We start from the raw sequence: 17,005 nt of genomic DNA on the forward strand, positions 1-17,005 counted from the left end.
ACGAGCCGAAATAAGCTGAAAGAAATACGGTATCTTGGTATAAAACAAAGTCGATGCGATTGACACGATTCTCATGCTAGCTCGGCAAGATAGAATGAACCATTTCCCATTTCCTCCAACGACCGAGATACCATTTCTCAACAAACTTCTTGGGACCATTGACAAGATCTGGCACGCAAAGAATGTTCTTTGCATCGCGCAACCCACTTGATATTCGAGACGCAACGAGAAGTTGCCACATCAGCTAACCAAATTGTGGAGATCAAAAGAAGAGAAATAATCAGCTGTAGTAGGTTTTCACGAGGTGAACCTATATAAGACACCTTACGTGCAAACCCTAAGGTACTCATTCTTTTTACTCTACACCTTTCTTCTTCTTTTATCTTCTTTCCTCAAACACTGACTAGATCGTCGGAGTGAATTGTTGGTGTCCCCCACCGGTATTCGATCTGAAATTGTTTGTTCTTGGTTCTTCAGGTCTCGTTGGTCGGAGCAGTCGGCAGTGATTTATCAGTACCATTGGCCTTAATATACACCAAAAGTAATAATGCATATTTTATATTAAAATGACAGTGAAATTTATTTGGATGCAAAAAATAAGGACTAACTAGAGATTCATCTGGTCCGAGCATGACATTTGTCATTATAAAGCAAAGAAAAAGTGTATGTTTTGCTACGAAAAAGAGAGATTGTTTCCCAAGAAAAATGATAACTACAGAAAGAAAAGAAATTAATTCTCTGATACAGTGATACAATAACAAAAAAAAAACCAAGTTTTATTGATTTAAGAACTGAAAACTGGATTACAAAACCAAAGAACTAACTTCCTACCAAACAATTAAACAAACATCAGTTACTTGCTGGTAAAGGAAGCTTTGAACATTGATCAAAACGAGAAGAAACACTTAGCTATGTTAAAAACAAATAAATAATTTAACACAACCACCATTATTTATTCAATCAAAATCACAGAATCAAATCTTTAGCCGATCAGCCCCGATCACTTCGGAACACGAAGATAAAGAGGAATGGGGTTATGAACAGCAGAAGGAGAGTCCCAAACAGAGAAAGCACTTTGTGAATTCATCCATTTCTTTGTCATGTCTGGGTAATGACGATCAAGCACATCTTTTAGACTCTCTGTAGTATTCACCCACTCCAGTCCCTTCTTCGTGTACGTTTCTTCATTGAAATAGCTTGTGAAAAACCTGTCTGCTTCTAGCCTCCTACACAAGTTACTGAAAATAATGAGATTTTACATCATCCGAATAATTTATAATTAGACAAAATAAAAAGAATGAAATTTTACCTCGTTGCCATGACAAGGAATATGATGAATGCAGTTTCACTAATAGCAAATCCAGGGATCTTCTTCTCTGCCATGAGACCAACTAGAAGATCAAGTTCTTCAATATCATTATGATACACTTCACTTAGTTCTTGAATAGCTTCTATATCATCCGTCAGATCTTCCCATTTGGATATTGGTATCAACAGCAGGGATCTCCTGAAATCATTGTACCGTGCAACATTTCTCTCCCTATCCCTGTAAACTGCATTAATCCACCAAACCATCATCTTCATTTTCATATTCTTTTTCTCAACAATTACATTTAAAAAAATTTATTTTTTTCTAACTGAACTAATTTTATAGAAAAACTAAATTGTTTCAAATTAAATTGTACTAAATTAGTCGAGTTCGGTTAATTTTTGCAGTTGGATTTATACAAAATCGGATTGAAACACTACAAGGAATCTTGTATATGGCAACAAATGTTTTTGCAGCTAATTTTTTTTGCTGCTAAATAACATTTTGCAGCATTAATTTTAAAAGTTGCTGCCATTAGTTAAGTTATAGCAGCATTTTACAGCAAGTTTTGTTACCAATTATTTAAGGCAACGTTTTATTAGCAGTAACATGCTACAATTTTGTTTTTGGTATATGTTAATAATAATAATTTTAGCACTATTAGCAGTAAAATTGTTTGCTGCTAATTCTAGTATTTCTTGTAGTGAAATTTGTTTATAATAAAAAATCTAACCGAGACAGAAACTAAAATTAAATTTATATCCTTTCAAAAACTAACCATATATTTATTTTTATCAATTAGACTTAATTTATATTATTTCAAACAGTCTGAATATATTTCATTTTATAAAAAAATTAAATTTAACTTAATTTAATTATGATAAAAATAAGTTAATCGACTATATATATATATATATATATATATATATATATATATATATATATATATATATATATATATTATTTTATCAATTAGACTCTTCAATATTTTGATTAAGTGCTTATATTTAACCATCTATAGTATAATAGTACCTTCAAGAGCTGCAAGGTCGATATGCTCAGACCTTTCAGTGCCATCAACATTATGTGGCACAATATCTCTAAACCATATTGGATAATTCCACAGCTCTAAGGCTCCACAAGCTTGATGACCCATTGATACCATTTGCGCCAAGAATCCTATTTTTGATATATTTACTTCTCCTTCTAGTCCTATCAGCTTTTCCATAGGAATCCTGAAGAAATTTCAAAATTGTCAGGATTTATAATACACAGTTGATCAAAATATTCCTGATGAAAGGATGGTGTGATATAGAGCCATACTGTTCGATTAAAGGTGGAGATTTATTAACCCCGGGCTCGGCTGAGACGTCCCTGAGGGCAAGAGTATCAGGAAGAAGTGAGTGCATTCTGTAAACACTCGTAAATTCTTCAGTTAGAGAATAAGGAACACCGTGATTGTTAGGTTTCTTTAGCCCCACAAGACCACCCAATATTGCTCCTCCCACATGTCCAAATGTGTCCTTAAATTTCTTGCCCAATAATCCATACCTGACATTCATTTTTGAAACCCAAAATTATTAAATAAATTTATACTAACCATATCGCGAATAACTTATCTAGAATTTTTGATTAAGCTTGTGGCTGTCGAGTCAAATTTAGATTTAAACTCGGTAATTGACTCTAGTAAATTCAACTCGAATAACATGTAATCGAGTTTGAGTATTTTCCGAATCAACTCCGAATAACTCACAATCTGAAAGTAATAAAAAGGTTAAATTACCAATTGGCACGCATTCCTCCTAATAAAGTATCAGTCTTCAAAAGTTCTACTGTCCAATCAATGGTGTGAATCTTTGCAATAACAGCAGCGGTCACTAATCTTGAATGTCTGTATAACTCGTCATCATCTAAATCTGAATACTCCCTCTAAAAAGTAAAATATTTAATTAGACATTATATTGATTGCATTGTTTAATTAGACATTATAATATTTAAAAAATAAATAAAGTTTAGTCTCTAACTTTGTAATACCTTGAGGGCATCACAGACTGCGTTATGCTCCTTAATAAAGAGAGCTTGCAAAGTGGAGACACCAATCCAACTATTACGAACATCTCCGGAAATCGCAACGCCATTTTCGTCATGAAGAAGAAGCCCGTCTTCCGATATTTTCAGCTTTCCATCTTTGAATGTTCTTACTTTATTCAGCCATTCTGTGTTGCTACCATAAATTGCACTTCCATCCCTGCATATATCACAAATTCATACACATTGCGTAAGTTATTCGCAATGTTTAATTTGTCAACTTTTTTTCAAAAATATATAACTCAAAAAATAATTTAATTCATCCATTATTTTATTGCCGCATCAGATATGCTCTAAAATATTTTATAATTTAGTACTTACCACCAAGGAGTACGAATGTTCTTATGGCCAGTCTTAATCTCGTAAAAGCCGGTGGGAACTTCCTTTGTCTTGTAGAACTTGAATGATTTTAGGGGACATTGGCTTTTTACTTCTCTGGGTGCTTTCAACTCAATCTGTTTAAATTTCAATTAATAACACAATAAAAAAAAATTAGTAAATCATCCTTATGGAGAACTAATTAGTAAATACAATCATATAATTATATGCTCTTTACTCACTATAATCAATTTATAAACTATCGTAAGGGGAAATTTGTGCACTTGCGAAAATGTTATGAAGTTTTCAGTGATAGAACTTCATTTTGTCCATTCAGCTCAACTGTTTTTTTTTTTGATGGAGAAATAGTTCAATTAATCAATCCAAAGCAGTTACAGTAGTGAGAAATTCAGGAAAGTGACAGAACCACTCCTGATGACCTGAAATGTCAATTTATATCATTTTACACCTTTAACCATAAATGATAACATCAAATTAACGTCATATAAAAATGTAGGATGAACCAAATTTGGCAAGTTGTAGATACTTTTGTTTAAATTAAGAATTCAAACTCTTTTGCTATTCCTATAAAATAGGACGGAGAAATAAAATTTTCAGAATTAAAAATTTAATAAATTTCGCATCTTGGTAAGGACTATCAAAAACATATAGAATTAAAGTATAAAACAATCCTAATGTTTTAAAAATTAAAATTAAGAGCATTTTCAATGGTGCTCTTTATTTTAAAGAGCATATTTATTAAAATAAAGAGTATCTTTAATATAAAAAAAAAATATTTAGTTTTACTCCAATAGACTCTCTAATATTAACTCTTTATTTTATTTTTATTTTTATAAAAATATTAAAAAATAATATATTTTTATAATATTAATATATTGATTCAGTTTTTAAATTTAAAAATTTAAATAATACATTTCAAATGAAAAATAACCAACTTATTTTAAAATTTGAAATTTAGAGAGTGAAAATGACTCTCCATATGTAAGAGCCATTTTCACTCTCATACTCTAAATTTGAATTTTAGAAAGAGTTTATTGGACTTTAATTTATTGGCAAAACTCTTTGAATTAAAGAGTTTGTTTATTTTAAAAGAGACATTGGAGATGCGACCTCTCTGGTAGACTAACTTTGAAAGATTAAGCACTCTAATGTAGTTTCTTCATTTTAATACAAAGTGGGTTCATTGTATGAGCCCGGTCAGATTTAATATTTGGCTAGATCTATTATATAGTCCTTCTACTACGGGAGATTATTACATAGAATCGGTCTACCACGTCATTTTTGAATTTTATTATTACATAGAATCGGTCTACCACGTCATTGTTGAACTAGACTATCACATATGAAACGTCATCAAAATAGTACTATAACATTTACTTAATCCAGTCTTTAATAATTATTTTGCATTTTAATGGTTCTTTTACTAATTTTTTTTAGACATTTGGTCATTTTGTAGACAAAATTATAAAAACATGGTCGTTTCATGTCGATTATTAAAAAAACTATATGTGTGTGTGACTTTGTATACAAAATAAATAATTGAAAAACTATTTAGATATAAAATATTTGTTAAGAATTCGCCCCATTCTCTTAATTGTTAAACCTAGCTACCAAAAAACAATTTCCTCCTACTCATTATATCTAATGTTAATATCAACTGGGTATATATTTTAAAATACAATTTTATTTTATTTATTAAATGAAAACACTTAAACAAAAATTTAAAAAAAAAAATTGAGTTAACTAAGAATTTATTTAATTTGTTATTTAGAAGTTTGGTAATGAAAATATACACAAACCTGGTCGGTTCCCTCCAAGTGATCGATCCAATCATGAATCATAAACTGAATCCAAGAAGCTGCAATTATGTTAAATTGCTTCCCTGTGTCTATGAACTTTCTCCTTGCTAGTAGTTTCGTAGCTACCACCATTGGATCTGGCTTCTTCAACTACATGCATGCCAAATAGAAACTATAATGTTTAATTTACTTGTAATATAAATTACATATTATGTTTTATTCTAAAAACTTTAAACGTCAAACTCGTTCGACATTCTATTATCAAATATATGAATACTATGTATTATTTTTATTTTATTGTAATGCAAAGAATGCAGTTTCACTGATAGCAAATCCGGGGATCTTCTTCTCTGCCATGAGACCCACAAGAAGATCAAGTTCTTCAACATCATTATCGTACACCTCACTTAGTTCTTTGATAGCTTCTTTATCATTCGTCAGATCTTCCCATTTGGAAATTGGGATCAACAATAGGGACCTCCTGAAATCATTGTACCTTGCTATATTTCTCTCCCTGTCCCTATAAACTGCATTAATCATCAACAAAACCATCAGCTTCTTCCAATAGTTTGTTATGTACGAGAATTGAATTAAAAAGAGTTAACACCGAAATCAAACCGAACCAATAAAATAAATTTTTTATGCTTTGAAACCAAAGTGAAACGTATTTGTTGATTTTGTTAAAGAAATCGATTTCAGCTTAAGGGATGAACTTGAACTAAAATGTACCAATTAAATCAAGAAATATTATAAAATTTATATGTAAAATTTCTTGCGAATGTTAAAAAGTTAATTAATTTAAATTAAGGCATTGATGAATCTGTAGTATATTACCTTCGAGAGCTGCTAGGTCGATATGGTCAGATCTTTCAGTGCCATCAAGATTATGTGGTATAATATTTCTAAACCAAACTGGATAGTTCCACAGCTCCAAGGCTCCACAAGCTTGATGACCCATCGATACCATTTGTGCAGCGAATCCAATTTTTGCTACAGTTTTTTCTCCTTCTAGTCCTATCAGCTTTTCCATAGGAACCCTGCAAATTATTTAAAATTGTTAGGATCTACTTGAAATATTCATGAAGAGAGAAATTGTACTTGTGGTATGATATGTAGTTGATTTTGAGGTTATCAAATTATTGTGTTTTTTAAATTTGGTGAACAAATTTTAATTTGTTTAGTTTGATTATTAAACTTTAATTTTATTTCAATATAAAATTCTCAGACCAAAAATGCATACATGGAAAACATACCATGTATGTTTAATTTGAAATAAAACCTCCCTGACAATGAAATTATACAAATATGGCAATTTTTAAAAAAACAAAATCAGCAAAATTTAATTGTCATGTGTCGAAATATATTTACCATGTTTGGCCAGAAAAAATTTCTTTTGAAATAAAGTTAAAATTAAATAAATTAAATTTGCTCATCAAAAAAAAAAAAAGTAAGCTGAATACTTTCATGGGGTATTAAACTTGTGAAGGTATTAAACTATATGAGAGTTTCAAAATGGGTATTGAACTTTTTTTTGTTAGAAAATGGATACTGAACTATATAAAACGTTACAAAATGGATACTCTCAGTCACATGTTCTCCACTGATTGGACGAAGTAAGAATGGGTCAGCAAAAAATGGCTGAGAATACCCATTTTGTAACGTTTTGCGTAATTCAGTATCCATTTTATAACAAAAAAAGTTCAGTATCCATTTTGAAACTTTCGCATAGTTCAGTATCCTTCCAAGTTTAATACCCTACTTTCATGATTAGTACAATAGAGACATACTGTTTGATTAACGGTAGAGATTTATTGACACCGGGCTTAGCTGAAACGTCTCTTAGGGCAAGAGTATCAGGTAGAAGAGCGTGCATTCTGTAAACACTTGCGAATTCTTCGGTTAGAGAATAAGGGACACCATGATTGTCGGGTTTTTTTAGACCCACAAGACCACCCAAGACTACTCCTCCCACATGTCCATATGTGTCCTTAAATTTCTTTCCCAATATTCCATACCTGACATTCATTTTTAAAAACCAAAATCATTATATAAATTTTAATTAATCATATTCCAAAATTATGGTCTATAATGGAATTTATAATGCAAAAATTCAGGAGTTCAAATTCTAGTATCATAAGCTATTATCCATAGATATTAAACTCTATAGATCACTTAGCTTTCCTCAAATTACAAAAAAGTCACTAAAAAAACTTTTGTTACAAAATGGTCATTGAACTATAACTTTTATTATAAAGGGGTTCAGCCATCTAAAACGTTGCGTTTTAAGCAAAAACGCAACATTTATGCTTACGTAGAAAGCCACAATTACAAAAAGGAACATAGTTCATTGACCTTTTTGTAATAAGAGATATTATCTAGTGACATTTTTGTAATTCACGAAAAGTTTAGTGTTATTTTTGTAACAACATAAACATTTTTGTAGTAAAAGGTATAGTTCAATGACCATTATTAGTGATCTTTCTGTAATTTGAGTAAAGTCTAATGATCTATAGAGTTTAATATCCTATAATCCATCTTAGTCAAATCAAATATTGTTCACTAAAATTCAAAATTTGAAACTCAACTTGATCAAGTTTTATTTGAAAATTTGACCTCGAGTTTGAAATGGGTTGGATAATTAAAAATTGAACTTGATTCTTCTTAACTCGATTAGTTCTATAAAAAAAATTGAAAACTAATTTTTTATTTAGAAGTAAGATATTATATAGAATTATAGAATATAAATATAAATTAATTGAAATGTTGAATTAATTTTGTAAGCTTGTCGAGTCAAGTATCTTGATATTCGAACTAAATTCGATAGTTGACTCAAGTAGTTGGATCTTGAATTCGACTTGATTAACATTGAATCGACTTTGAATATTATTCGAATAAATCTCAAGTTAATTCAACTAGTTATATTATTCGAATAAATCTCAAGTTAATTCAACTAGTTATATTATTATATTATATATTTGTGTGTGTACGTGTATGTGTGATTGGGAAGTAATAAAGAGGTTAAATTACCAATTGGCACGCATTCCTGCTAATAAAGTATCAGTTTTCAAAAGTTCTACAGTCCAATCAATAGTGTGAATCTTTGCAATAACAGCAGCAGTCACTAATCTTGAATGCCTGTATAAATCTTCATCGTCTAAATCTGGATATTCCCTCTGAAATATCACAAAAGTAAAATACTAAAAATGACAATCTTCAACTTGAGAGCATTAGTTTTTTTAAGCTAAAAAATAGTTTTATGGCGAAATGAATACCTTGAGAGCATCACAGACAGCGTTATGCTCCTTAACGAAGAGAGCCTGCAAAGTGGAGACACCGGCCCAACTATTGCGAATATCTCCAGATATAGCAACGCCATTTTCGTCATGGAGAAGAAGTCCATCTTCTGATATTTTCAGCTTCCCATCTTTGAATGTTCTTACCTTATTCAGCCATTCTGTGTTGCTGCCATAGATTACGCTTCCGTCCCTGCACATTTCACACATTTATACACATTAATGAATCATCTATTCGACCTTTATCGTATATATTTATGTTGGTACATGTTGAAATTTTAAATAAAGAAAAATGCATTGTTGAGTAATGAGAGTGGAAAGTTTTGTGGATTCGTACGTTTGAAACTAAATTGGTAAAACTTGTACGTATTTATGTACAAAATGTATCTAATTTCGCTTCTATAACATTGCGCCAAGTAAGTTTCTTAATTATTTGGTCCAACCGTCCAAAGTACAAGTAACAAAAAACTGTTGAAGGCTTAAATAGTAAGAAAATAATTAAAATATCTTATTTGCTTTTTTGGAAAAAATGAAGGGTTATTTTCTATCTTCTACCTATTTATTAATTGTTCGAATAATTTGTTGGTTGTAGCTTAATTTGGCATATTTTATTATCCCCTGAAATATTAATTAATTAACTTCTTACCACCAAGGAGTACGAATGTTCTTGCCGCCGGTCTTAATCTCGTAGAAGCCAGTAGGAACTTCCTTTGTCTTGTAGAACTTGAATGATTTCAGAGGACATTGGCTTTCTACTTCTCTGGGTGCTTTCAACTCGATCTGTTTACATTTAATTTCAATGAACAAAGTTAAAAAATACACAAAATTAATTAGTAAAACATCCTAATAACAAAATTATTATTTTCTTTAATTTAATTTTCCTTTAATCTGCTCAATTGAATTGAATTTTACTTATACTATGAAAATTGATAGGGACGAATTAGCCTTCTCGGAAGAAGAAGAAGAGATCCGCTCTCTAGCCGACTGATTGCCGTTGATCATATAATTGACGATGGATCGGATTGTCATACTTTTTTTAATATATAAAATTGTATTCCCATTTATTTAATTAGTTTTTAAGTTATATATGGTAATGAGTATATATATGTACAAACCTGTTCAGTATCCTCCAAGTGATCGATCCAATCATGAATCATAAACTGAATCCAAGAAGCTGCAATTATGTTAAATTGCTTCCCTGTGTCTATGAACTTTCTCCTTGCTAGTAGTTTCGTAGCTACCACCATTGGATCTGGCTTCTTCAACTACATGCATGCCAAATAGAAACTATAATGTTTAATTTACTTGTAATATAAATTACATATTATGTTTTATTCTAAAAACTTTAAACGTCAAACTCGTTCGACATTCTATTATCAAATATATGAATACTATGTATTATTTTTATTTTATTGTAATGCAAAGAATCACTAGTATTTACTGCAACTATTTTATTAACAAATTTAAGATAATTTATATTCTTCAAGAAATCATATCTGTAACTTTTTTAGGGTTTATTCATATTAAGCGGAAAATAAAAACCTTCTTTTTCTGATCAACAGGAGCCATGTTCCGGCCAAAAAAACTTCCTTCGCTGCCCGCAACTTCATTGAAAGGATCGTTATATTTTCCATCATCCGTCCTGTAAGGAAAATCCAACGGATTGAACCGAACTCCAACAGGGGTAGTACCAACATTCACTAGGTTATATTCCTGATGAAGATGCCGGCGTAGGGCGAGATAAATCATGCCTAAAAATACTGGTAATTTTGGCCATATCCCTAGCTTATCAATGGAATGCACAATCTGCATCAAAATGAAAATTATATAAAATTATGAGTATATATGTACTAATTCTGCAGACATTATACTAAAAACAGAATTAAGTATATGCATAAGCTAAAATTAAAACTTGTGAATTTAATTACAAGGAAAATAAATTTGTCAAGGACGGTCATCCTAGCAACAATTTCATGAAAATCTTCATGAACAAAGAGTTTGAATTGAGAATTTATGAGAGATTTCAAAGTAGACATTAGCAATGAAAGCATGTTTGCTATGTTTGGAACTTGATTTCAATAAAATCTATTGGTATTTATAGATAGAGTAATTGTAGAGAAACTGTAAGAAAATGATAGATAGAGTAATTTATAGAATAGAGTAATTTATGTTTTTTTTTTTTAAGAAAAATATCATTTTTGTTTGTCATCAAGTGGCCCGCCTAACTATAATTTATAAAGTCCAAAGCCAAAAAAAAAAAAAAAAAAAAAAAAAAACAAATGGCAGTTAATCAAGAAAGGTCATTTGCTAATGGTACACCTAACCTAACCAGTCTTCTTCCAATTAGATACTGTAGAAATAAATTTTTATATGCATAATTTTATCAAATGCATGTATCTCTCTAATATAATTTAAATATTATAATTCATTCATTAAACAAAATATTATACTTCATCAGTTTTAAAATTAAAATCAATATATTTGAATTTTTAAATTAAATTTATTTTATAAATTTACTTTTATAAATTTTTGATTCTATTAACAAATATTTTATACAGTTGATTTTTATTTAATTTTTAAAAGGATTATTTTATTCAAAAATAATTTTAGATTAAATATTAAATATATTTCTCTTTTTATAAAATTAATGGAGCATGATATTTAAATTATTTTTAACATATATCTAACAATTTAGTTAAAGTTATAAATATAAAAAAAACTACCTATTTCAATTTGTCTGAATGTTATGGACATTTATAAGGACTATGAGTGTTTGGAATAATATTTCAACTTGCTATATTTTTCAATTAAATGATTATGTCAAAGCTCCAAAGATCTTATTCTTATTACTTCTTCTTTCTCATTTTTTTCATTTCTCTTTTAATATAAGAATTTGTCAATTTACCAATATAACTTAAATTTAATGAGTGTTTGCTAATTCTCTTCGTGATTTACATAAAAAAATGGTTTAAACTAAAGTATTATATTCTTTGGCCAATCAAAAACTGCTCTAGTTGGCATTTTATTTTATAATTGTTTTCGAAGCTGAACAAACTGTTGGAGAATCTACTAGAGCTTTTTTTTTATCTTTTTTTTTTCTTTAAGATAAATGATTAGAATATTAGCTCAATCACAAAATGTAATTGGCAAAAACTTTAAAAAAGACAAAAAAAAATAGACTCATTTTCATCCAAATTTTCTCTTTTTTTTGAATGTTTTTAGTTTTATATTCAATTTTAATTGTACTAGTGCCGCTTAACGTGTTTCACACGTGGCTCGTAGTGTAACTCGTCTAATTATCAAATAAAATTTAAAATAATAGTTAATTTAAAATAGTTTATCTTATTAAAAAAATTAAATGATTATTTTAGTTCTTAGAGTTATTTTCAAGACTTAAACCGTCGAAACTTGATTCGAAGACTGGTGTTCCGAATAATTACAGGTTTTTATTTTAAGTAATTTTATTTAAATTTTTTTATTTTAATTATGTTTATTACTGCTAATTTTTTATTTACCTTAAACATGTCTAGTTAAATTAGTTGAGTTGAATTGCGGTCAGTGGTATGAATGTTAATAATTTTACATTATATTTATAACTGAATGAATATTTGTATTTGTAATTATTTGATAAGGAAATTTTAGAGACTTGTATACTACTTCAATTTTACCAGATAAAACTCAAATCTTTTAAGGAAAATAGAAAACTAATATCGATCAAATAATTCTACCTTGGTCATTGTTTGACTCAACATCTAAAACTAAGGTAGTTAGCTATTAAAACGGAATTAATTTTATCTGACTGCACATTAATTGGTATCCTAATTCTAAATGACTATAAAACCTTCAATCAAGTGATCAATTAGCTATAATTTAAAAAGGGTTATTTGGTAAATGTGTCTGTCCCCCCATCCGTACTTTTATATATAGTACTAGTTTCGCATTACGTGCTACGCACGTGGCTCGTGGCGTGACTTATCAATTTAAGTATTAATCAAATTTATTATAATTATACCATATTATTTTATTTCTAACTAACATAAAATTTAACTTTAATTAATTTAATAACATTATTTTAATTAAATTTTTGTTTTTATATTTCAACTAAAACAATTAAAAAATGAAAATAATAAAAATAAAAAAGTAATTTATATAAACTGAAAAATCATGGGTATACATATTAATGTAAAAATTAAATATTCATAGTAATAAACTATATTTATGTCATCTTTAACTTCATTATTAGTTAAATATGTTAGTTAATAAAAAATTAATGAGAAAACTTAAAATATTACTTAAGAAAGAAAATAAAATTTAAGTATGCAATGAAAATTTTACTGGTAAGATTTTGAAGTGTATAGGGAACCAAACTTCCATAAAATTATAAGTTTAGTAATTAGTTAAGTATAAATTAAAAAAGAATAATTTGCTAAATCATAAATGTACATATAATGCGACTCATTAAGTTATATATATCTAATAACTTTATATCATATTAAATAAATAGAATATTTCAATTTATTAATTTTTTAAAATTAATCAATAACATCCATTTATAATTTATCAAATCAATTAAATAAATTATAATTATTATCAATGTATTTTATTATAATGAGTATATTAGTTAACGTTTATGTTGGAGATTTGATTTAAATTAAATTTATATATGTTTTTGAATTGATAAACTTTATTTTATATATATTCTTTGAAATTAAACATATTTTTTATTAATAAATATTGGAATTTATTTTTATTATTAAACAAATATATTTATAATAATCAAACATTAACATGTCTAAAATTATTGTTAATTGTTTCATTTAATAGTCTAATAAAATCATTAACACCTCCCTAATAAAATCATTAACACCCCCCTCCCCCCACTCATGTTTTTATTATTGAGGGCAAAAAGTTTATTTTTTTTCTTACAGCTCAAACTTCCAATATTGCAATAAAAAGAAAAGTTAAGGAATTGGTAGCGTATTAGGACACTGAAAATTATAATATATTACCTATCTCATAGTGTTTAATTTCACACAATTATAATTATATTAGGACTGAAAATAAACTTACACATACTGTTATTGGCTGTTAATTATAAAAGATTAAAATTTCTAATTACCATAAAACCTCTAATTAAATGTTGAATTGGTAATAAATTAAGAAGGGCTATTAGGTAAAAGTGTTTGTCCCCCTGTACCCATAATAACCATAATTAAATATTTAATTTAATTTTATTAATAATATCTTTAAAAATAATAAGATAGAAATTTAAATTGACCAAATACAGTATTTTAATTTTGTAGTTCAATCAAATTAAAAGATATGTATTCCTACTAATTTGGAGACAATTTAATTATTTTTTACATACTAAAAACTAAATTGGAGATAATTTAGCTATCTATTCTTATTAGAAATTTAATTATAATATTGATTAATTAAATAATTCATTAGTTAATGACTATAAAACCTTTATTTAGTAGTAAACTGAAAAGAGTTATTTCGTAAATTTGCCTGTCCCCCCCTCCCCATCTGTGCTTTTATATATAGTACTAGCGTTTCGCCACGTGCTACGCACGTGAGCGATATTTATATGACCCGTTAATTATTTAAAATAAATTAAAATATTAAATGAAATAATTTAATTGTTAATAAATTGATATATTTTTTTTATTGTCATGTCCTTTGATAAAAATTAAAATAAGCTATAATAAATTTAAGCCCGTCAAATTATTACGGTACCTATTAAGTTTATAATATTTGTAAATATTTGAATGCTTCTATTTGTAGTTGTAGATTTGCAAATCTTTATTGTATTATATTATTTTTATTTAAATTAAACTCTATAATTTAGAGAGCGATAATAATTAAATTATTAGATGAATTATTTAATTTTAATAATATGGTAAATTTCTATTTTCATTTTGAAATTAATTTTTTTCTATTGGAATTAAAATTGTATTTGAATACTATTGGTTTTATTATTATTTTAAATCTTTAAGAATTTTTTTTATGAATAAATCTTTAAAAATTTCATTTGTGTTTAATAATTGCGGGCTCTATAACTATCGTTGGCTGTTAATTAAAGAAATAATTGCGGGCTCTATTACATGTTAGCGACATTTATATGACCCGTTGTATATTAAATATTAAATAAATTAGTTAAAATTATAGTATGTGAGTGATTTTATATGACCCGTCAATATTATTTTAATTATTAAAAAAATTGATTTTTAATTATAGCATGTGAATGACATTGTATGACTCGTTATATATATAAATATTAATTAAATATTTTTGTTACAAAAAATATATAAGGTTCAGTTTATAATTATTTTATGGTTTCTACTATTTGAATTATTTTTGTGATTATCCTAACAATATATCATGTTTATGTCCACTATGGGTAGAGTTTAACTTCTACCTTATATAATTTTAAAGTGGATTTCGCTATGTAATCACTTTTTAATAATTTACAAAAAATTAAAAAATTAAAGTTTATACATAGAAAAATTTTCTCCTATTGCAATTAAAATTCAAAATTTGCTAATCATGTTATAGCAGGGTTTTTACAATTCATAATTTTCACGTGTCAAGCAATTGTATCCTAACTAATTTACAATGAAATCAAACACTTATATTCTTAGTTAATGTTTACTTCTACCGAAAATAAAGAACAACCCTAACTAAAATATAATGTCATTAGCACGGTTAATCTCTATTTTTATAATGAAATCGGTTTTTTATTACAATTAAACTACTTGTATTTGATTATTATTATTATTATTTTATGGTTTCTTTAATAAATTATACCCTTAATAAAATCTATTATCGTAATTTTGCCTGTCCGCCCCCCTTCCCACATATAAGATAGTTATAGATAGATAGATTATAGATAGATAGATAGATAGATTAATTTATTTACCATTCATTAAATATGGATGATCTAATTAATTCAAATATCATTTATAAAAAAAATTAAACAAATTAATATGTACATATGATTTAAGAACCATCATAACAGTTTAATGAAATTTTAATTTATCAAAATTATTTATTTTAATTTTTTGATAGGATATAATTAAAATAAATTCTACCTTTTTGATTCTTAGACGTTGGATTGTTCAATGGCAGCAATAATTTATAATCATTTGCAACTTTCTTGTCTTATCTAATTATATATGCGATTTAATATAATTTGTGCATGTGATTAACATAGATTTACTTCCTTTTTTTTCGAGAGTACATAGATTTACTTGACCTTTATAAATTATGCAGGGACAGCAGTGGCAAAACATCTATTTCACAAATTTCTCTCTTTATGTAAAACAACTAAAATATTAGCATTATTTTTTTTCTTTCTATCAATATTAGCATTATTATTTACCCACAATTAACAAATTTTGGATTAGTTTCATCTTTCTCAAAGAAAAAAAAAGAAACATTTACTCAACGTTATTAAAATTTTAAATTCATTTTAATGGGTACTTCTATAAATTTAAATATTTTTACATATATATATATATATATATATATATATATATATATATATATATATATATATATTAATTAAAAGACTAAACTAATTAAGAAGACCTTATATTATTAATATTTATTTTACTTTTTAATAAGTTCTTCAACTATTTATTATAGACTCTGGTTGTCCATCTGTAAAAAGAAATTTGGAGCATGTAACCAAATGCGAGTTACGGTATTAAATATTCAAGGTTAAACTTATTTTAAAAAATTTGTACTATTAATTTTTATCTTATTTGGTCCTTAATATAGATATTTTGCACTTAAATAATTTCTTAATTATTTATTTTATACATATATAATTCTTATGGGTATGCAAATTTTGTGGATTACACGACACATAACTATCTATCAACGCATTTTTACACCCACAATCTAACATATATATCGTGTCTTGTGATTTTTACTAATTTCTTGACACTTTTGGTGTAGCTCACCTTAACCTGTTAGTCATATCATGTCATGTCACCTATTCTAAATTTGTGTCATGAAATGCTTAATTTTTTTGAATTTAATGAAGACCAAATAAAAAAAATAGTTAAAAGACTATTTAAATATAAAATATATAATAAAAATTAAGTAAAATAAAAAATAACAGTATAAGAATTTTAAAATGAGTTTAATTAATGAGAAATTCTTAGATA

At 27.2% G+C, this 17,005-nt stretch overlaps 2 protein-coding genes across 2 annotated transcripts; both read right to left on the bottom strand.

Moving 5' to 3' along the window:
- Nucleotides 1-759: 759 nt before the first annotated feature.
- LOC130014649 (alpha-dioxygenase PIOX-like) lies at nt 760-5,708 on the bottom strand. The gene is made up of 8 exons (XM_050365631.2): nt 5,536-5,708; nt 3,719-3,852; nt 3,344-3,557; nt 3,093-3,238; nt 2,633-2,860; nt 2,342-2,544; nt 1,310-1,553; nt 760-1,226 (listed from the first exon to the last, which is right to left on the bottom strand). Exons 1-8 carry the CDS (start codon nt 5,665-5,667, stop codon nt 1,001-1,003), a joined length of 1,527 nt encoding a protein of 508 aa, XP_050221588.2. The 5' UTR covers nt 5,668-5,708; the 3' UTR covers nt 760-1,000.
- Nucleotides 5,709-5,829: 121 nt separating this feature from the next.
- LOC130015243 (alpha-dioxygenase PIOX-like) lies at nt 5,830-10,898 on the bottom strand. Its single transcript, XM_056105008.1, has 9 exons — nt 10,757-10,898; nt 10,371-10,634; nt 9,944-10,093; nt 9,475-9,608; nt 8,808-9,021; nt 8,563-8,708; nt 7,323-7,550; nt 6,370-6,572; nt 5,830-6,062 (listed from the first exon to the last, which is right to left on the bottom strand). Exons 1-9 carry the CDS (start codon nt 10,877-10,879, stop codon nt 5,830-5,832), a joined length of 1,695 nt encoding a protein of 564 aa, XP_055960983.1. The 5' UTR covers nt 10,880-10,898.
- Between the last annotated feature and the right edge of the window lie 6,107 nt (nt 10,899-17,005).

The sequence above is a fragment of the Mercurialis annua genome, linkage group LG3 (genome assembly GCF_937616625.2).
Source record: "Mercurialis annua linkage group LG3, ddMerAnnu1.2, whole genome shotgun sequence".
Taxonomy (NCBI): Eukaryota; Viridiplantae; Streptophyta; class Magnoliopsida; order Malpighiales; family Euphorbiaceae; genus Mercurialis; species Mercurialis annua.